Genomic DNA, 22,959 nt, shown 5'->3' with positions numbered 1-22,959 from the left:
TGTTGTTGAGGGAACAGCTGCCGAAGTGATTGTCAGTTCTCTCGCATCAAAGAGCAACACACTCCAACACGTCTCGCTGTGACACATTTATTGTCTCTGGCACGTACACTATTTTATAGTGAAGTAATTTTTTGGATCACTGACCCAAATATTTCCGTGTCATCAGTATATACTAGAACTGGAGAACTGTTGGCGAATTAAATTTGTGCTGATTTCTCAACCCGCACTGCCTCTTTGTGGGATTACTTGATGTCTCTGTTTGAATAAACTGGATGAAAATATGACACGATTGTAAGCAAACTTCTACTTCACTTAGCAGTCATTACATCCATACAATACACATCTACATCTTAAGGCTGTTTCTTTGACATCATTATATATAAATCTCGCAAACGCTTAATTTTTACGCAAGTTTAAAAAGAAGTGCGCACCATACAGGCACACGCATACACACACACACACACACACATTCAAAAGGTAGCCAATTATGCTATTATAGAGCAGCGTTCTGCTTCTATAGCGGTTACGGTGATTACTGATCAAAGTAATTATACTATTGGCAGATTCTTGTAATTGGTTCCACAGCACTTATTATGGTGCATAAATTGTATAAATCAAGAAAAAATGTATATAGTAGTGCGAAAAAACAAAGGATGTCTTTTTAGCCATATCTGTGCCTCTGTTAATGAGAAAATGTTGAAAATAAGTGGGTTTCTTATAATGGCAGAGAAAGGGTGTCAGATGCATGGAAACTACCAACATGCCGAACATCAGAGGAAGGCTCTAAGCTCACCAGGGAGAAAAGAGCTAACGTCAAAGTATAAGAAGAAAAGAAGCACCCTAATACATAAAAGTTTCTACGTGTTAACACCGAGCAAGGCTAATTTTTGCAGAGAGGCTTAGCTGTATCTGTAGTCTTGACAGAGTAAGCAAAACATTCAGGGGCATGGAACTAGGTCTCTTTAGCAGAATAAAACTGACTCAGGCGGAAATTCAGCTGGAAACGAAGCACCTCACCAAAGCTGAAAGAATTACTGCAGTCACCCAGCGCTCAGAAATTACACTTAACCTCATTGACTACGCTTACATGCCTCGTAATATTCCGAATACGGTTCTTAACTCAGAGCCTAATTTTTATTGTTTTGTTTACAAGTGTGTCTGTGATCATGTGCAAAGCACAAAGAAATAACCACCAGCTTTTTTTTTTTTTTTTTTAATAATTATATAGGAATTTCAGTGTGCATGTAAACGTATGCAATGATTTCTTCCACCAGCACAGACTTAAAAGTAATTTGTTAAGTTGCATTCAAGAGGCGCACAAAAGAATGAAATAAAAATCTTGTCCCTTTTGATCAACAATAAAGCTTAATTCATTTGCCACTAATCTGTCACTAAGACACATTTCACACCATTTTTTTTTTTTTCACTTGAGGAGCTACTTTGGTCTATATCTACCATTTGTCTGCTGTACATGTTTCAGTTTTACAGAGGATATCGAAAGCTACCGTCCTTTGCTTTAACTTCCCCTTCTGCTGAGTTTAGAAACATCCTGTGTCATGAAACATTTGACACATGCTAATAACGATCAGAACCCGTCAGCTTTTCCATTTCAATCACTCTCATTATGCAGTGCTCTGAGGCCTACCCTCACTTCTACAGCTGATGCTCGTGCAGGAAGGCAGAAGAGCCTCCGCTCATAGACATCTGCGGGCTGGACGTGGCGGAAAAGCTGGCTAGAGGGATGACCTTGATGGGATCCTCTTTCTTGCTGCAGTGTCTCTCAAGTGTGTTGTAGAATTGGGGCCGGTTGCTCCCTTTGTCCAGATCAACTTTGGGCACTGACCTGCCAAGGGTGTGACGCCCATCTGGCTTGGTCCCCCGCGCCCAGCTTTGTTGAAAACCAAAGGAGGGCAGAGTGGCGGCACCGGACGTATGGAATTGGGTCAGCGGTGGCGGCATCCAGCAACTGTCAGAATGACCCAGGATCAGACATTCCTGGGTACAGGTCTCCGAGGCCTCGGCGAGAGCTTTCTGCAGGTTCACTTCAATAGCTGTGGATGATGAAATGACAAATGCGGAGGCTCAGTCAAGAGGTGAACACGGAAGACAAAATAAATCATACTTTCTCTTACTGTTAAGGCACTTGGAGACAATACAAAGTTGGCGCTATCAAAAGGTGACCTGTAAATGTCAGCTTCTGAGAGAAATGAAAGGCAGTGATAAATGTTTAATTCATCTCATAATGAGAAAAAACAACACCAGTTCGTTTAATTTAAATGGTATTCCCATGGTCCTTAGTGTTTACCTACAATATGCACTGAATTCCCTGTAGCTTAATTAAATCTTTAAAAAAGTCTCTGTTGTTTGTGTCTGAGATTGGTTTTTTACATATCAAAGAATTAATGAACGGCTCCAAAACCATTGTTTATTTTAATCGGAGTCATCGTGGCACACCTTTTCTTCTACTGATGTCTCCCGCTTAAATCAAGTCAATTAAGACAAATCAAATGGAAATGCAGCAATTCTTCCTTTTTCACCTACTTGTTAGCGCAGCTGACACGTATACAGTAAGCATGCTACAGTAGTTGCGAGCAACAGAACGTGATTTGCTCAAAGAAAAGAGAACATAAACTACAGGACTCAAACTTTCTTATCTCATTAAACTTGCTCTGACATCACATGCGAGATGTGCCAAGAAAAAGGCCTCAGTATTGAGCCCCAGCCATAAAGCCTGTCAACTCTAATAATTAGAATGTAAAACAGTGCTTGTGGAGGCAGGCTGGAGCCCTACAGCGGCGTATGTATATCTTAACCCACTAAGAAAAGGAGAGCCCTGTATGAACATCACTTTGCTCATGCTGGTCCCCACTCCAAGCTGTCACGTAGAAATAATTTAGCATATTTGCATAGGCAGAGATGTTAGAAATAATTGAAAGGGACTCTGTCTGGTTCCCCTGCATTACATGGTTGGGTTGTTTTAATTTTTTACCACCAGGAGCCAATATAGTTATTACTTTTTTATGTTCAGTATTTTAATATCATGCAGAGGGAAATCGAAATATTCTGAATAGCAGAAATACAGATTAAATATTTACACATTTACCCAAAGTAACGGACATTGCATTCAATACGTTTGATCAGTTCATGCATTTCCTGGGAATCAAACCCACGGCCTTGCATTGCTAGCTTGCATTGCTATTGATTTAATATTTGAGCAACAGATATCCTTACATAAATACCATATAAGCTGCTAGGTTAATGAACACTTGAGAACACATACAAATGTTACTGATCATCAGAGAACACTACCATAGATATTTATGGTTTTCACAACCATAGGCTGCATAATGTTGACATTTTCCATGAAAATTCATTGGTTTTAGTGTGAGTATTAAGCAGCCTCTGAAATGTTGACCGTTCCAGGATAGTGGACATGGTGGCGTGTCTGGAGCAGTCGAATGAGGGATGTACGTATATAGATATCTATGATTTGAGCTATAGGAACCGCATGAATTGAGCCACAGTAATGCTGTCAAACAAATCTGTAAACAAATCCAAGAAAATGCTGATTCCTAATAAACATGTGTCATTCAGTACTGAAAAACATCAATAAAAATAATTCAGTGTAAATTAAAATGACTATTTTACCCAAAATTTGTGTATGCTATGCATTTTCATATTTAAAGTACCATGTTGTTAGCTTAGCAACATGCTAATGTCAAACTCCATTGAAATAAATTGTGAATAGTCTCCTTCACATGGACAGAGTTGGTAGTGTTTCAAATCACTAACCATGATGGTTAAGAAGCTGCCTTGAAAGTTAGCTGCCTATTTAAGTCCAAAGTATACTCCAATATGGTGTGAACGCCCAATACACAGCCTGTTCAAATATACTCTATTTGATAGCATGTGCAAACACAGGCTCTTGACAGATGAGCACTGGAAAGTTTAATCCTTGTCCAGTGTCTGCGCTATTTCTCTCCAGAAGCAAAAGTATGTCTTTGTACTTGTTTAAACTAGAGTTTACAGTTTGCTTTTTACCACCTCCTACTTTAAAATAATTCCAGAATGTCACTCCAAATTGGACATTTGGGACAAATCAATCAACCCAAACCTCAGTGTTAAACATTATTTGACAATTTCCAAGATGGCGGTGACCAATAGAGAGCTCGTTCATGAGGAACATGAAAATTCTCTTTTATGTATTCTGATGAACGTATTGTATGAATGTGCAACATATAATACATTGTTTGTTCATCAATGAATGCCTACCTATTTTTCTTGTTAAATGCCTACTAGATAGACAGCTATTTAGTGCTAATGTCTGGAATAATGTACTATTACATTTGACATTAGGCTATATAAATACATTTTAAATTTATATATTTTTAATAACATATATATATATTTTGAATAACGAATGACAATTTACTGATTTTAGGACAGTCTGTCCTAAATAATTTGCAGAATATGAAATGTTCTTGAGTCATGGTGCCATCGTGTGGTGTGATTGGAACTCACTGAGGTCGGAAGTGGGATATTTCAACTGAAACATTCCCATCTATGACTTGTTGTGGTCTCCAGTAGTTTGTTGTTCCGTCTATTCAATGTCTTTTTCGATTAAAAAACAACATGACAGGACAGTGTTGCCACCTTGTGGATGAATGAATTAGTGCACAAAAAAAAATCAAGGTGCATGTGCGAGCTGAATGTACAAAGTATGTGGGGTTAAAATAATTGGGCTGCACATGCACTGTGCTGATGACGACTATGCATAGGCTTGCACATACATAACAATCATAGTATATTGAGGGCTTTAGACAGCTTACTAGGTTTTGGAACAGAGCTATAGTATGCTCTTATTTTCCATGACAGTTTGTCTTAATACCAGAGAACTGGACAGAATAGCACAAATACAGAAAGCTATAAACAGAAAGAGAGAAAAGAGCGAGAGAGATGTGGCCACATCCTCCCGGTCTTACTCTGCTATAGTCTGCCTCAGAGCATCAGTGCATAAATCAGTGGAGCGGTAAACGTGTCACCTTTCAGAGGGTCACTAACTTCATTAAGGAAAAATGATGCCGCTCACTCACTCTCTGAGCAAGCAGAATGAGTCCTGGCCAGGTCGCTCTCGGAGGCTGCTGTAAATCACCCCAGAGCTGCTTTGGAAATTGGAGGCGTCTTTCAGAGACATTGTTCTTTTGAGGGGCTGAGCACATCACGCCACAGTGGACAGATTCATGCGTGCAGGCAGACACACGTAGAGGCCCTAATACATTCTCTGAGAAGTGCGTGAGACACCTTTAGTGCATTTGCCCAGCAGGTCCATGTGTGTGTGTGTATATGAAGCCAATCAGCACAAGCAGTGGAGAATATGTGCGCAATTACATTATGTGTAAAAGGTGTTTTGAAACCACGCTACTCTCCAGCGTGCAGAGGCACAGCACGAGCTGTCAGTGGCGCTATGTCAACAGCCAGGAGAGCTACTATTTTTCGCATGTGATATTTCACATTAAACAGCTCCAAAGATGTAGTCCGTATCAGTTTCTCCTCCACAGGGACTAGTACTGCTTGACTGATGTGGGTGACAGCGCTGAATGCTTTCGTCAGCCCGAGGCAGCGGCTCACTCTGATGCTGTTTAAGTGCTTTTTGTATTCAGGGGAATCGCTACTCTACCGTCAAGCTTTTAAAAAAGAATCAGACCCCACGTGCTAAGAGATAGTATTTTTAATTTCACCTTCTGCAGAAAAAAAAAATTTATGTCGTGTGAGGTAATGATATTTACATTATTGCAAAACATACAATAGTAAGAGTAATAGAGCTTCTAATAGCGGCTCGCATTTAAAGCAAATTGTCTGCAGATTGAAACATTTCTCAAAATAGCCAGTGGTTATTGATTGAAGTCCCAGGCTGATTCACACTTGTAATTACAGCGGTGCGAATGCTTGAAGATAGTTTCAATCTTCCCTTGCAAACATTGTCTAACACTGTCGTCAGAGATTGGTAATCGGTTTGCTCCCGTACGAAAAACCGCAAAGTCTTTTGTTCTAAAACCTGAGCTTTATTTTCCAAACTTAAACAAAAGAAAAGTGTTCCAATCCTTAAAGGAATAGTTCACCCACACATGAATCATTATTTACTCACCCTCAAGTTGTTCTAAACCTGTATGAATTTCTTTCTTCAAAAGAAGATATTTCGAAGAATGTTGGTGACCAAACATTTGCTGGTCCCTATTGACTTGCATAGTATTTTTGTATTTTTTCATAAAGGAAATCAATGCGGATAATTTGAAGATATTTTGAAGAATGTTAGCAACCAACTGTATGGTTACCAAAATTATTATTATTTTTTTTTAAATATGTTCTATTTTGTTCAACAGAAACTCATACAGGGGTGTGTTTCCCGAAAGCATCGTTAGCGAGCTATGGTCACAAGTTCTGTCATTACTAAAATAGTTCAACGATTTGTTGTTTCCTGAAACGTCTCGGTTACGTATGGTAACCCTCGTTCCCGGAAGGAGGCATTGCATGCCAATGTGCATTGGCTCGTTTAGTTTACACTCGAAGTAGATTGGTCTATCGAAGCGATATCCCAATTCGTCGGTCACGACGTGACTCGTAGTGACCGACTGAAAGGGAACCAGAATTCAAATGAACATTCACAAACTTGCGTGGTTGGAACTACAACTCTCGACCTGTGGTTAGAATCATATGTGACCCTGGACAACAAAACCAGTCTTAAGGGTCAATTTTGTGAAATTGAGATGTATACATCATGAATAAATAAGCTTTCCATTGATGTATGGTTTGTTAGGATAGGACAATATTTGGCCGAGATACAACTATTTGAAAATCTGGAATCTGAGGGTGCAATTTACAAAATATCTTCATGGAACATGATCTTTACTTGATATCCTAATGATTTTTGGCATAAAAGAAAAATCTATAATTTTGACCCATACAATGTTTTTTGGCTATTGCTACAAATATACCCCAGCAACTTAAGACTGGTTTTGTGGTCCAGGGTCACATATAGTTACTTGTTAGTAAGACATTTGGACTTAAATAAATGATGCTCTTGGGCACAATAAGCAAGCTAACATGCAGTACAAGCTATATCTTCCATTCTCTATATATATATATTAAATTAAATTAAATTTATGCATTTAGCAGACTCTTTTATCCAAAGCGTCTTACAGTGCATTCAGGCTATATTTTTTATCAGTATGTGTGTTCCCTGGGAATTGAACCCATGACCTTTGCACTTCTAACGCAATGCTCTACCACTGAGCCACAGGAACATTATATATACATGTTAGGGATGTTAGGGAAATAAAATGACAGGGAACAAAAATAGTAAATTAGCCATCAGGTGCCATGTTCAATACAGCAGTATCTCAGAGATCTCAAATAAAATTAATTAGCAGAAGTTATTACTCCACCACATGTGTGCAATGTCATTAATAACAGCACTAGACTGTTGAACCAATGTGGTTCAAACGACGGAGATGCGACCGTGAATTCGTTTACACAACAATTTATTGTACTATGGTGGTTAAACTGCGAGTAACATCATTGTACGGGAAATGCACCCCAGGTTTGGAACAACTTGAGGGTGAGTAAATGAAGATGGAATGCTCGTTTTTGGGTGAAATAGCCCTTTGAGGAGAGCTGGACTTTTTTCAACAAACAAACAAACAAACAAACAAACATAAATAAATAAATAAGACTGTTCCAACAGTATCTTTGTGTGTATGTGCGTATGAATATTGTGTGTTGAAAAAGCTTGCACATTCAATGGGATCCAAAAGTCTGAAAGTAATTATATTTTTCAAATACACAATACAAAAATTAACATGCCTCTCAAAACCTGAACTTAATTTTCCAAACTAAAAGAAAAGAAAAGAGTATCAATCCTTTTAAAACCTATTAACATAATAGAGCGTGAAAACTGAAAAGGAATTGTTGTAGAGTTTGTTAAATAAGACATCTCACCGTCTACACAGTGATACAGGGTTGTATGACAATAAATGCTGTTGTGGAAAGAAAAACAACAACAGTTAACACATAAAATGAACCGACATGTGGCTGGGCTATAGTGACATTTATGTAAACACGCTCTCTGACAGTATGGGACGCTCCTGGTCAGGACGTGTGATGAAAGGGTGTTCGTAGCACACGGACGTGCTGACAAGAAGCACGGATGACAATTTGTAACAGGGCTGTTAAGCAAAGCAGCACGACCTGAATATAACTTGATGGGATTTACATCAAGGATGCCACAGAGATGATTACTCAAGTCATTATGTTAGCATGTGCAAACCCATTACTACCAATTAGAGGGCTAATTGCATAAATATAGAACATCATCTCTCCCCACTCTCTTTCTCCTGTCTAAACATTATCTAGTTGACTGTAGAGCTTAAGAAAAACAGCACATTTCTGCATGGAGCAGCGAGCTTTATGTCACATGAGAGAATTCAGCCTTGAATTTTATTGAACGACATATATGTAATTTTACGAGGGTTACATACACTACTGCTCAAAAGTTTGGGATCAGTAAGACTTGTAATGCTTTTTTAAAGAAGTCTCTTATGCTCATCAAAGCTGCATTTATTTGATTAAAAATACAGAAAAAAAGTAATCTTGCAAAATGTTATTACAATATAAAATAATGGTTCTATTTTAATATACTTTAAAATATAATTTATTCTGTGATGCAAAGCTGAATTTCCATCAGCCATTACTCCAGTATAAAGTGTCACCAGTTTCCAAAAAAAATATTTGGCAGCACAACTGTTGCCAACATTGATAATTCTAATAATAAATCAGCATATTAGAATGATTTCTGAAGGATCATGTGACATTTTATACTAGAGTAATGGCTGATGGAAATTCAGCTTTGCATGACAGAAATAAATTATATTTGAAAGTATTTTAAAATAGAAATCTTTATTTTATATTGTAATAACATTTTGCAAGATTACTGTTTTTTTTCTGTATTTTTGATCAAATAAATGCAGCCTTGATGAGCATAAGAAAATAACAATTACAAGTCTTACTGATCCCAAACTTTTGAGCGGTAGTGTATATAAAAAAAAATATGATACTGGATTCAGTGTTTCTTTGCTTTAAGTTGTGTAGAAAAGCACAAACAAAATTTTATGAGAGACCACGGCAAAGATTTAGGGTTTTTTCGAAATGCAAATGATCAAGTAATGAGTCTTCATGAAGTTCACTGAGCCAAAACATACCCACCGAGGGGGTACACTGTGGCATATTTGATCAAAGTTTAGTATAGTTTCAGCCATGTATGCACATTTTACATGTATTTAATTGGTGCACTTGATATGAGCACAGTTAGAACCCTTGGGGACAGGAGACGAACACGGCACGAGAGAATATCCATACTAAATTAAGGATATTATTATAGTTTCATCCGCTGACAACCTTAAGACCTGAAGGAGAGCTGGAGTTTCTTACAAATTCAATGGGATCCAAAAGTCTGAGAACGCTAGTGAAGTACTTCTATTTGGCATTTTTTGTTTAATGCTATTTTTTTTTTCCCATTACACATTAGTTAGAAAAAGATCTGAAGAAAAATAAATGAAGAACAACATACATTTCAAAATCTCTCGTTATAGAGGCTAGTTGTAACACTTTCAACTCATGTCATCTGATTTTGGGGGAAAAAAAAAAAATCGTAAATAAAATAAAATGCTTTTAATTTACAAGGGTTTTGAACTAAGTATTGTTGCAACAAGACCTAGGCTAGTTGTAACAGTTTCAGTCATGTCACTTGATTATGAAAAAAATAAAAAAAAATAAAAAAATTAATTAAAATCAATGTATGTTTTTAATTTATGAGGGTTTTGAGCTAGGCTTTGTTGTAACAATAACTAGGCTAATAGTAAAAATTTCACTCATGTCATTAGCTTGGAAGATACAAAAAAATAATAAAAAAAAATAAACTAAACTAAACTAAACTAACTAAATAAATGCCTTTAATTTAACAGCATTTTGAGCTATTGTTTGAAAACACTTTTCAGCGAGTTACTGAGATCTTGTGCTCCAGCAAGAACATCTCACTGTCTGTGAAGGAGTTAATATGGTCAGTGTCATAAATTGACATATCTGATTAGTGAAATACTACACAATTTAAATGATTTCTCATTAATTTTACATCAGTTTTTTTTTTTCCTTGAAATTCTAAAATCTCCTGTTTACTTCCTTCTTAAATTCGATTTTCAATGCCAAGTTTTCATTGTGGTCACAGTCATCTGGGCCCCTCTGTACATGCATGCAATACAGATTAAACAAAAGGCATGAGCCTCAAACAAATTCCATTCTTTCAAACAAAATGATATTTGAAAGATAATAATTGAATAATTGTAATTACATGGACTTTATCATTTCATTAGACACCCACTCTGACTCCACATCTAGATTGGCAAAGGGATGGTCATTAATAATAATGGAGCTATTTAACCCCATGGGTGTTTTACAAGGGGAAAGATGCCATTTTTCACTCAAGTGTTGGACACAACCATCAGGTGAAATGAGAGACCCACTTTTCATTCTCATGAATCAGGGAAAGGCCACTTACTGCAGGCTAGATGCATTTCATCATCAGCTCCACTCCAGCACCACTCTCGTATTTCATCGCTGCTTATGAGTGATTTACACTTTTACTTTTGCAGAGGAGATCCGTATGATTTCATGCTGCTCTTAGCTATTATATATTCATGAAGTCCCAAATGTACAAATGTACAGTGGGATGTAAACTGTGACATGCATCGCAAAAATAAATTACAACTGGAGGCCAGGGGCATGCAACACTCCAGCAACTGCAATATGTTAAGGAAATTCCGGGCTCCGTGGAGCCATACGACATATTTTATACACTTGCGGGAGCTTTTCAGCATCTTCACAAGTCCTACTTTCTAGATTTCAGCATCTAAAAATGACCTTTCAAATTAATCTTAATGATGACTTTGTAACTGGTTATAATGCATTTCATTTACAAATTAATTTAATTAACAAATTGGTAGCCAATACACAGTCATATAGGAAAATATAGAACTCAAAATTTCATGTTGACTAATACACTAAGAATTATACAATACAATTATGTGTGTCAGTAATGTAATGTGTTAAGATAATATGATACAACTTAATAAAAAAAGTTCAAATATATATAAATATATATTTTTGTAAATGTGCTTAAAATGCATTCATGCTAAGTTAAAAACACATGCCTTCTGATCAATAGGTACATTTCTCAATAAGGAATCTAATATAAATGTATTCATTCAAGGCTGAAATTGTACCTACTGTAAATACCATGCATGTTTTCATATGTTTTTGCATGTCTGAAACCTGTTTCTCAAAGCGGAACTACTTCAAACAGTGACTCAAAAACACTGCATTAAAAGGAATAGTTCACCCAAAAGTGAAAAATTGCTGGAAGTTTACTCACCCCCAGGCCATTAAAGATGTAGATGAGTTTGTTTCTTTATCAAAACATATTTGGGGAAATTAGTGTTACATCACTTGCTTACCAATGGATCCTCTGTAATCCACAATAATCCACACAAACCGTTAAAGTAAAAAATCCAGCTTTTTAACTTTAAACTGCAGCTTCTGGCTTAAATACGAGTCCTCTATCCATAATATTACTTTCTTCAGTGAAAAAGTTGTTTTGTCTGCATAAGGAGAGAAATATGCACAGATCAAGCACTGTTTACAAGTGAAAACAATGCATATATTTGTTTCTTACAAGCACAGTTTTTCACTTCACAAGATGTCATGTGGATTACTGTGATGTTTTTATCAGCTGTTTGGACCCTCATTCTGACGGCACCCATTCACTGCAGAGCATCCATTGGTGAGCAAGTCATGTTCTGATGAAGAAACACAATAATCTACATCTTGGATGGCCTGAGGATGAGTACATTTTCAGCAATTTATTTATTTTTGGTTTTTTGTGTGTGTGTGTGTGTGTGAGATAACTATTCCTTTAACAGTGCAAGACCCTGAAAACACAGCAAGATGTGACACAATGACCAAATACAGCATTCTGAGACATGCATACAATCATAAAAATAGCACAGACAGACTACAAGAGCTAGGCTAGCTTATGTTCAGTGATGTGGAAATATAACGAACAATACACTGACTTCTAAAGTCAATTTCTATTTAGGCCTATTGTTTTACTTATCTGCCACAATAATATCTCCAAATTATCTTTGGGGGGTTTTCTCAACAATTATTCACACGTGTGTTTAATTGTGATTAATTTGATTAATTAATCAGCTTATCATAATTAGTTTGATATTTTACTAACTTGTTAATCAGTGTAATTACTGACTTGATTGAAGACTGAACAGAGAAAAATAAAGAGTTGTGGAATTCTATAGATAGTATATGATGAAAAATGCCCTTGTTGAGATTAAATGACCGATTGTTAGGGGTTTGGAATGACATGAGGGGGAGTAATTAATGACATAATTATTATTTTTGGGTGAACTGTCCCTTTAATTATGCATTGATAGCATATTAGAATGATTTCTGAAGACTGGAGTAATCATGCTGAAAATTCAGCTTTGCATCAGAGGAATAAATTACATTGTACAATATATTAAAAAAAGTTATTTTAAATAGTAATATTTCACAACATTGCTCTTTTACAGTATTTTTGATTAAATAAATGCAGCCTTGATGAACATTAGAGACATTTTTGAATGGTCGTGTATGTCACTTGAGGTCACAAATTACCTGCTCTTATCATCTGATTGTGGTTGTATCTCTCTATTAGTGCTATTGGATCTTAGCGCTGCGTTTGACACTATTGACCACAACATTTAATGATTACTTCATCCCGACTCCCGAGAAGAGAGAAGTCACAGGCAGGTAATTTCAACAAAAGAGGGAGACCTTTTTCCCCAACACACCATTTTAAGACAACAAAGAATATTATTGACTTGGCTGAGATTAAAACAGCAAAACAAATAAAAGAACAAAATCAAGGACAAAGTGACCACAGAAAGATGTTGTCCCTCGAAACACGGCGGGTCAAACTGTCTCCACTGTCTTTTCTTTTGTTAGTGTTGATTAAAAACAAGCAGGGGACAAAAGATTCCATTTGGTGTCTGATCTGGAAATAAATAAAAATAATAATAAGTAAATCTCCACGCTGCCACTCACACGCTCGAAGAATAAGATGCTGCCGTATATCTTTCCAAACATCCCTCTCTCCATGTGTGTTAAGGTGAGAATGAGAGGTAAAGGAAATTGAAGCTCTTTTTTTTTTTTTTTGGAGGGGACAAAAGATTGGCTGCGTTCTACTCTTCTAGCTACTTGACTTTTTCCCTTTTTTCGCTCTCCCATGGACTGATGTTCTTGATTGTCTGGTGTGGTCCTTTTTTTTTTTTTTTTTTTTTTTGGAGGGGACAAAAGATTAGCTGCGCTCTACTATTCTAGCTACTTGACTTTTTCCCTTTCTCCCATGGACTGATGTTCTTGATTGTCTGGTGTGGTCCTACCTCTCCTCTCGTCTGGTGTGTTCAGGCCTCTCCTCCATTATGAAGACAAGAAGAGGGGAGTGTTAGCATCAACACAATCAGCACTGCCCAAACACACAGCATGGGCTGAATAGAAGAGAGGTGCAAACACCATAACAATCAGCAATCAGCACTGATCATGATAATAACATAGAGAGTGCTACAAGATCCATGCTGCGCTCTCCCTCCCTGCCAGGAGGACTTATTGTGTACATGGGCCAGCATGTGAAGAGAAGCGATAAATTCAACCACAATTTGAAATGTGAAAAATACACATAAAATGCACGTACATGTACAATACACGTAAAATGCCCAATGATGACTGTTTATGTGTTTTTGACAACTTATAATACGCTAGAACAAAATCTAAGGTTAAAATATATATGGATGTATAAGTACAACATATTTCATGTGTTGTAACAGGTCACCTTTTATTTTAACATATTGATGACTGTTACGACTTCGGCATCTGTGTTTTCTGTGTGGAGTTTTTTTTTGTGTATGTCTGTGCAGCGATTGGTTGCTGCCGAGAAACGTGATTGGCTGAACCTGCGGTTGCGCCGTCTTAAAAGGGCGGCGCTCTTGGAAGATGGCGAGCTCATTCTGGCGTTGGCCTTATGGCGTGAGGAGCTCCGGATTCCTTCTCCCGTCGACAGATTCCAAACCACTTGTTTTCGTAAATGGTTTGAAACATATTTCTGTTGTGAAGCAATTTAATTAAAGGCAGAGTAAGTGATTTCTGGTAGCCAATGTTGATATTTGAAATCACCAAAACAAACACGCCCCTACCCCAAAAGGGTCTTGCCCCTATTTTGATAGCTCCGCCCCAAATTTACGTACGCAACCCAGGCAACGATTAGTTCTGTGAAACAAAGCAAAACCAATGTTACACCGTGTCTACGGACGTGAGCGGTTAATTGTGATTAATTTGATTAATTAATCAGCTTATCATAATTAGTTTGATATTTTACTAACTTGTTAATCAGTGTAATTACTGACTTGATTGAAGACTGAACAGAGAAAAATAAAGAGTTGTGGAATTCTATAGATAGTATATGATGAAAAATGCCCTTGTTGAGATTAAATGACCGATTGACAAAAAGCATGACAATTTCAGGCGGAAGTTATAATTCACTATTGCACAGCTGAGTTGCTCTGGGGTCCAGCACAAGACGGAGTGTTTTTTTGAATAATGGTCCCCTGAATATGTAAAGTACGCATCCTGCCATCTGTTAGTCGGCAGTAAAAAAACAACAAAAAAAACCTTGAGGGCAACACGTGCAGTTTCCTGTATTTGAATAAAAATCTGGCACAGACGATTTCTCCTCATGAAAAAGAGCATTTGACAAAGAAAAGCATGTGCTTTACGCCTGGCAAATGTTCAGACTTGTATCTTCTCAATTTGCTACTTGTTTATCATCTTTCACACCTGCACAACAGACACTGCTTACAACTCGAGCATATTCACAGTAAGAGTGCTGTCATACGGATTCATTTATCCCAACAACACTGACCTGGCTTTGTTACTGAGGACACTTAAGGCATTTTTATATTTAATTAGTCAATTATTATGTTTGTTTACACACTGCATTCACAATAATTATAACTTCTGATTGGTCTTGGAGAAATCAAAACTTATAAATCATTAACAAATAGTGTGCAATTATTTAATTGACTAATTAAACTCATTTTTTCACCTTGTCAAACCACATCTAATTGACTCAATCCATATGAAATGGAAACCGCTGTGGCATTACGAGGATGCGCTATATTTCTCAAGCTGATTAGTATAAAATAAGGGTGGAGTTGACTGACGGCACCTCAACACATTTTTAATGTGCATATTTTTAGGTGCATATTTCACAGTGCAGCTATGAAAAAAAGTGGCCTTTCGTTTATAGCAGTCACAACGGGCCTCATTCACTAATGACTGCACATAAATGTGTATGCAAAAATATTCCAGGTGCGTACATGCATAAATGTGTTACTTTCATTCTAATAGTGATAAATTAGGATTATTCTAAATGAGTGAGCTTGTGCATGAAGTTGGTAATTAGCATAATACTACAAGCACAAACCGTCTCCATATAAGGGCTTTACAAACAGCCTCTCCTGTAAAGCTATTCGTCACACTCTACCAGTGTACCCTTATGCTCTAAAAATGTGCTTTCGTCTGAGATAGAACACTATAAAGTCCTTATATAGGCCTAAGACAAGAAGTATTTAGACTCTTTATGGTTGTCAAACATTAGTGGAATGTTTCTGTGATAAACAGCACCTGTGGTGACTATAGGACACCTGTGTGAACTTGAGGGGAACTGACTTCATCCATCCACTAAATATCACCTCGGGACCACTTGGTTAAAACAAATGGCAAAAATGGCTGGAAAAAGTGAAGTTAGTTTTGAAAAAAGCATAATATTTTAGCAGAACCCACATGGTTTGATATTTTGTTATCTGTGAAATTACAGCATGTTTTAAGTGTGACCTGCAGCCATAGTTCCAGCTGTATTTGTCAATACAGTGAAACTTTCCAAACACATTTAGAAATGATTACAGAACTTTCATTTCTGGGTAAACTGTCCAAAATACTTATTGGAGCCGCACCATACATTATCGTTCAAGAGTTTGGCATCAGAAAGTTTTTTTTTTTCTTTCTTCAGAAAAGGCTTGATAAATTTATCAAAAGTAACAGTCAAGACTTTTATAATCTTAAAAATGGCTGGAAAAAGTGAAGTTAGTTTTGAAAAAAGCATAATATTTTAGCAGAACCCACATGGTTTGATATTTTGTTATCTGTGAAATTACAGCATGTTTTAAGTGTGACCTGCAGCCATAGTTCCAGCTGTATTTGTCAATACAGTGAAACTTTCCAAACACATTTAGAAATGATCACAGAACTTTCATTTCTGGGTAAACTGTCCAAAATACTTATCGGAGCCGCACCATACATTATTGTTCAAGAGTTTGGCATCAGAAAGTTTTTTTTTTTTCTTCAGAAAAGGCTTGATAAATGTATCAGAAGTAACAGTCAAGACTTTTATAATCTTACAAAAGTTTTCTATTTCAAATAAATTCTGTTCTTTTTAACCTTTCTGTCTATCAAAGAACCATGACTGTTTTCAACATTGATAATAATAATAAGAAATGTCATTGAACAGCAAATATTAAAGGGATAGTTCACCCAAAAATGAAAATTCTGTCATTAATTACTAGGTCAGTCATGTCGTTCCAAACCCGTAAGACCTTCGTTCATCTTCGGAACACAAATTGTAAGGACATCGTTAAAATAGTCCATGTGACATCAGTGGTTCAACCGTAATTTTACGAAGCTACGAGAATACATTTTGTGCGCAGAGAAAACAAAAATAAGTACTTTATTCAGCACTTTCTTCTCTTCCGTGTCAGTCTTTGACACACGTTCATGACAGTACCACGATGTTTTCAGTACCATGCGTTTGGCGGCGCAGACTGACACGGAAGAGAATAAACTGTTGAATAAAGTAATTATTTTTGTTTTCTTTGCACAAAAAAAGTATTCTCGTAGCTTCATAAAATTACAGTTGAACCACTGATGTCACATGGAGTAATGTAACGATGTCCTTACTTCCTTTCTGAACCTTGAATGTGGTAGTTGCTTTGCTGTCTATGGAGGGTCAGAAAGCTCTCGGATTTCATCAAAAACATCTTAATTTGTGTTCCGAAGATGAACGAAGGTCTTAGGGGTTTGGAATGACATGAGGGGGAGTAATTAATGACATAATTATTATTTTTGGGTGTGTGTACATTAATGAGGAAAAAAAATTTACTTAAATGATTTTAGCAAATGGCTGCAATATAACAAAGAGTGAAAAATTTAAGGGGGTCTGAATACTTTCCGTACCCACTGTATATACATTTTATATATATACATTTCTATTTGAAATAAATGCTGTTCCTTTAAAATTTGTATTTATCAAATAAACCTGAGAAAGTATCACAGGTTCCAAAAAATATTAAACAGCAAAAATTGTTTCCAACATCAATCAGTCAGCATTTGCATGTGACACTGAAGACTGGAATAATGGCTGACGAAAATTTAGCTTTGCATCTCAGGAATAAACTACATTTTAAAGTATATTAAAATAGAAAACTGTTATTTTAAATTGCAATGTTATTTCAAAATATTACTGTTTTTTGTTCTGCATTTTTGATCAAATGAATGCAGTCTTGATGAGCATAAGACACTTCTTTAAAAAACATAAAAAATCTTACTGATCCCAAACTTTTGAACGGCAGTGATCATAGTATATATATATAGTATATATAGTATATATACATAAACTACTTAAACGAAAAGAAAGAAAGAAATAAAGAAATAAAGAAAGAAAGAAAGACACCCTGGACAAAAAGCAAAGTAAAAGGCCACATTTACATATGTGGAGAAATCTGCCAGTAAAGTGAAATGTTCAATGTACAACACTTTTTGAAATGTTAAAGGGAGGAAACAATTTCTTTGGGGCAAAATATCCGCCTTGTACACAGAGCCGGTTCTCTTATGAAGAGATAACTAAGACGGATGAAACAATATGTGTGAGAGATTCCGGAAAGCTTTGGAGGTAAGGGCACAGACAGAGCCATGCACTGCCTACTCGCAAACTCACTCGCCATTCATATCAGTCTGTAAAGCTGGGATGTTCTCCATGGTGGCTGATTTGAACTCAGTTACCATTGGTAGTCCTCAACATATGTTTTTAGGCTTGCCAAGAACATCTGCAGATAGGCTTTAAGCTATTGGACATTTTTGATGTGTTTACTACAATGCAACCTTTCTGTGGGGAAATATGATATCACATATGAGGAAAATAACATAAAAGATCCAAAACTGGTTTAGACGGCAAATTCACGCGTATTGTTTTCGTGCAGGTGTATCGTTTGCACCGCTTTCATACCGCAGCCACAGAAGCATCATATACAAGAACACCAGTGGGCTTTTAACTCACACAACAGTCTATACCATCAAATAAATTCCTTCGGGATGGGAGGGAATAAACTATGCCTCCGGATCTGCAATATATCTGTTAGTCACTAGTGATTTGTTCTTTTCCCCTCAGCAATATATTTTGGTAACTGCCTCTATGGTCAGGCAGATAGTGAGTACATGGCATCAAAGGTGGGCCATCTTTCAAGCCTTTACTGGCAGGACAGAAGGCCAGTTGCCGCGCTCACTCCATTGTCTTGCAAAACAAATGTACCTGCAAATGATGGAATCATTAACAATGGCAATCCCGAGAAGTGGGGGTGGTTAATTAGCTGTTAGAAATATTTAATAAACAACCTTCAGGGTCTCTTTGTGTCCGTGATATATGCCTCTGAGTGATGCGCTTTCTATTCGACATCTGATTCAAGGAAGGGTCACGTCCAATTCTCTGAAAAAGAGCTAAGAATAGCCTGAGTGCTGTGAGGGGCGTCCGTTTGAGGTGCTTCGTACATTTTCCAACACGGAGGGGGTGTTGTCTGAGTTACTGTTTTATAGCGCTGATGGATTTGTGAATTATTTGGCATTGCCGCTGTAAAAAACAGAAAGCTTGGCGACTTGCTTTGTGAAAGCAGCCTGCGATTTATTAAAGATGGTCTGGGACACCTCAGAGGGTATGATGATTTCAATAAATCACATTTTCAAAAATGAAAAAGTTCTTAAGCTGCTGTAAAGTGTTAACATTTCTGCTTCTCTCATTCTCTGCAAAAGCTTTTTCTCACTTTCTTGCAAACAGAAAAGCTCCCCCATCCCTGCTCCTGACCCAATCCTCTTTTAAGTCTCTTCGCCTGCCTCTGCTCCGCAGGGAACAGAACGTCTTTCAGACATCAAGGGGACATGCCATCAGTTTTGGAATATCTGAGTATTTTGTGCTGTTGTCATTATAACCTCTTGCTTTTTCTTGCCATAGTCCAGAGGTATAGCGGCATGTCAGAAATCCATCTAAAGGTCAGTGGGCCTAGAGATCTTTTGTAAATAGTACATTTCGAATAATTTGCATGTAAACTCTCTTCTAGATTAACAAACATTTTGTTACCTCAGATTTATTAATAGTTAAATGTATGTATGTTAATGAATCCCAGACATTGGTATTTAGGGCGCATATGCATGCTCATTCACAATTCATAATACCCGCCCATGAATTACAAATATTTGAATTGCATGTACAGGACTGTTGTTGAATCTTCAGGAGTCCCTTTTCAGATTTGGCTCCAGAAATATGCATAAATGCAAAAGAGACTAATTAGCCATATGCCTAACAAACATTATTCAATTAAAGTGTTCTTGCAGACAAATACTACTGGTGCTCAGAATAATAATCTATGATAAAAAGGAAAACAGATTACTGTTTTCAATCATTTTTCAATGAAGTTTGTCAATACAAATTTGAAATTTACATTTAATTGGTTAACTAATTTTGTTATGCTGTATTTTATGAGTTATTAAAATGCAGTGCCATTAGTTTGCCTAATATTTTGAAAATATAAACATTTTCATGAATCTGAAAAATATGTCAGAATGGCTTTATATGAACAATTCACACAAAAATGCTGGTTTCAAGAATGAGGTCCAATGATAAAATGAAGGAAGATTTTAACTTTTCAAGACATGAGAATATTTCATAAATGGGCAAACCATCACATTTGTATTGGAGCTGATGTCAAGATGTCAAATATATTGTACATTTTATACATTTTGTAAAATGTAATTTATAATTGTTCTTTTACTTTTTTATTTTTTTTTAATAAATTTTGTACCAATTACATTTTGCTAAAAGGAAAAAAGCCTGTTTAATGGCAGGTCTCATTGTGACAACTTACCCCACACATAAGCATACATAAAACAAACATGAATGCTTCCTAAGTTTTATAAAGATATGTTAGAAGAAAGCAAGTGTGCTCTTGAGCATGTACAATTGAAAAATGCCACTGCGCTGTAAAATATTAAAACATTAACAAAAACATTATGAAGTAAAACAATCAAGCTTAACTAAACTGAGATGTACATTTAAATATGAATATTTTATTAACAAGCATAAATCACATTTCATGACATTTCAACAATTAAAGAGTATATCCACTAATTACCTGTTAAGCATTATATAAAGTAATGCTGCTATACTGTAAAGCACCACCAAAGATAATATTTTACAACACCGTGGCATTGTTCAATTGCAAATGCACAATGCTGATGTGTTGAGATGAATGCGCTCTATGTATGGCTTCATAAGAATATATTTAGAGTGCCCATACAGCAGACAGTTCCAGGGCTCCTCTTCCAAAGACATGTTTTTCCTCCACTCTCTTCCCCTACACTCCACTGTCTACCTGTCAAACGCCTGTCACCAGCACTTCGGCAAGGCCCAGAATATAGAAGAGACGCATGTTAGGCCAGCATCCCATTCCTCACAAGTAATCACACAATGTACAGCGAGTATATTAAGATCCTTATTTCTGAAATATGCCATTAAGTCTCAGCATATTTATTTTCAGCCAATACTGCAAACAAACTATACATTTATGCACATGTATACTAGATACGTAGATGCACAAAGAGTTATGGAGCAGAGCAAAATATCAAAACATTTCTGGAGGGGCTTTCATTTTAAGGTATGCAATTTTTAATTACAACATCCAGGCATGAATTAGGGTCAAAAGTGGGATTTAATAATATCTAATCAAAATGCCTCCAGTTATTGTTCACCTCAAAGTATCAGAGCTAAAATGCATCTGTGTGCATGGTTATTTGCCGTTTATACTAAGTTACGATAATGAGCATTAAAAAAGGGAAGGATGTGGTTTTTGGGTTTTATGTAAACAGAAAGATCATGTTTCCTAAAAAATACACAAAATGTTTAACTAAATCATGTGCAGACTCAAAGCTGCAGGCTTACAGAATAGACAAGATGCTGTTTGATGTTTTCCATTTGTTGTTTAGGTCCGAGGCAACATGCAGGGGAAATGAAAAAATAAAATAAAATAAAAAAAATCAATCAGATACATTAACTCTCAGTTTTTGTTTTGCTGTTTACTAATACTCATGGAAACCATAATTATTCCTCTAAAGTTTCTCAGCAGTCCTCTTTGTTTTTGTGATGATGAATTGAATCGAGGGACAAATGTTAGAGCACTTTGACATCGCTTCGACCATTTACCATAATTTTTATCGTGGCGGGCCGAAGAGCGTGCGCTTTGAAAGGCTGAAACATGAAATATAAATACACTATAGCGATCAATATGTAAGCAAACTCAAAAGAGCAGGATATACAATACACATGAGTCCAGGACTCAAAGGAAGCCGACACACCATGGTCCTGGAAAAAGACACCCAGTCACGATGAAGGCAGCTCAGAAAGACAAGACTTCCAGAGAGTGTAAGGAATAGAAAATAGCCACAGGGCTGTGTTCAATAGACTGCCCGAAACCTATTGACCTTATTGCCTTGAGTTTTTTTTGTCCTGCCTGAGGCAACCGCTATCAAACATTAACACCATTCATAGTGAATTGTGTCTCTATCCAGCCCTAGATAAGCCCTGGTCATTTGTCCTGCAGTGCCAGAGCACTCTAAAGGCACCGGAAGGGGGTGTCATCGGGTTCTAGGTATTTTCTTTTCCCCAGATAACCCTTTGTCTGTCACATTTTATGGTTGGCATCCCTTACAGCTGTAATGTCAGGACCCATTAGCGTGTCTCTGTGATGGCATGGAAAGACAGAAACTCCATACTCCAAATGTCATATGCATTTGTCATCATGTTGTGAAGCCGGGGATGAGGCTTAGCGTCGCCGCTTGTCATCAAAGCCCATTCAGCGGATTCAGCCTACTCTCCGTCTATACCGAAACCCGATCCCATATGTATGATAATAAAGTTTCCTCACGAAACCAAGATGAGGTGGCCTATCCAATAGTGCTTGAGGAACAGGTCTTTAGATTATGTTCATTATTTCATAGGATTTGTGTTTCTGGTCTGAGGATAGAGAGCACAGGCTTTAAAGGTGACATATCATGAAAATCTGACTTTTCCAGGTTTTAAGTGCTATAATCAGGTCCACGGTGCATCTACCAATCAAGGAAACGTGAAAAAGATTAACCCAGTAACTTTGTTTTGGGAAGCCTTTTTCTGCAAGCGTCTGAAAAAAAGAGGGTGTCTGATTTCGCTCCCTTGGTGATGTGGCAAAGGGATCTCATTATAATATTACCGCCCCTTAATCTGTAAATGTAATACACCCACAGCGCCGTTATTGTGTTTTCGCAAGCGACAACGGTGTACCAGTTCTAATGCCATGGCGAAAGTTTGAGCAAAACATGCTAACTGTTCTGTCTTTAGCTGCACAGACGAGCACAGAACACTATGTAGAGTCCCAGCCTCAGAGGAGACAAGAG

The 22,959-nt window shown here is 36.9% G+C and overlaps 1 protein-coding gene across 1 annotated transcript in view; it reads right to left on the bottom strand.

Annotated features, from left to right (window-relative positions):
• Positions 1-1,232: 1,232 nt before the first annotated feature.
• The window catches only part of LOC107721973 (protocadherin-9-like), an 84,542-nt gene continuing 62,815 nt past the window's right edge, over positions 1,233-22,959 (bottom strand). The window contains exon 3 of the mRNA XM_016530207.1: positions 1,233-2,051. Coding sequence (XP_016385693.1) covers positions 1,654-2,051 — 398 coding nt within the window. The 3' untranslated portion in view covers positions 1,233-1,653. The remainder of the gene's footprint in view (positions 2,052-22,959) is intronic.

The sequence above is a fragment of the Sinocyclocheilus rhinocerous genome, unplaced genomic scaffold (genome assembly GCF_001515625.1).
Source record: "Sinocyclocheilus rhinocerous isolate Xijiao unplaced genomic scaffold, SAMN03320098_v1.1 scaffold634, whole genome shotgun sequence".
In the NCBI taxonomy this organism is placed as follows: domain Eukaryota; kingdom Metazoa; phylum Chordata; class Actinopteri; order Cypriniformes; family Cyprinidae; genus Sinocyclocheilus; species Sinocyclocheilus rhinocerous.
Note: the sequence above shows the minus strand (reverse complement) of the source record. Positions and strands in the feature narration are given on the sequence as shown.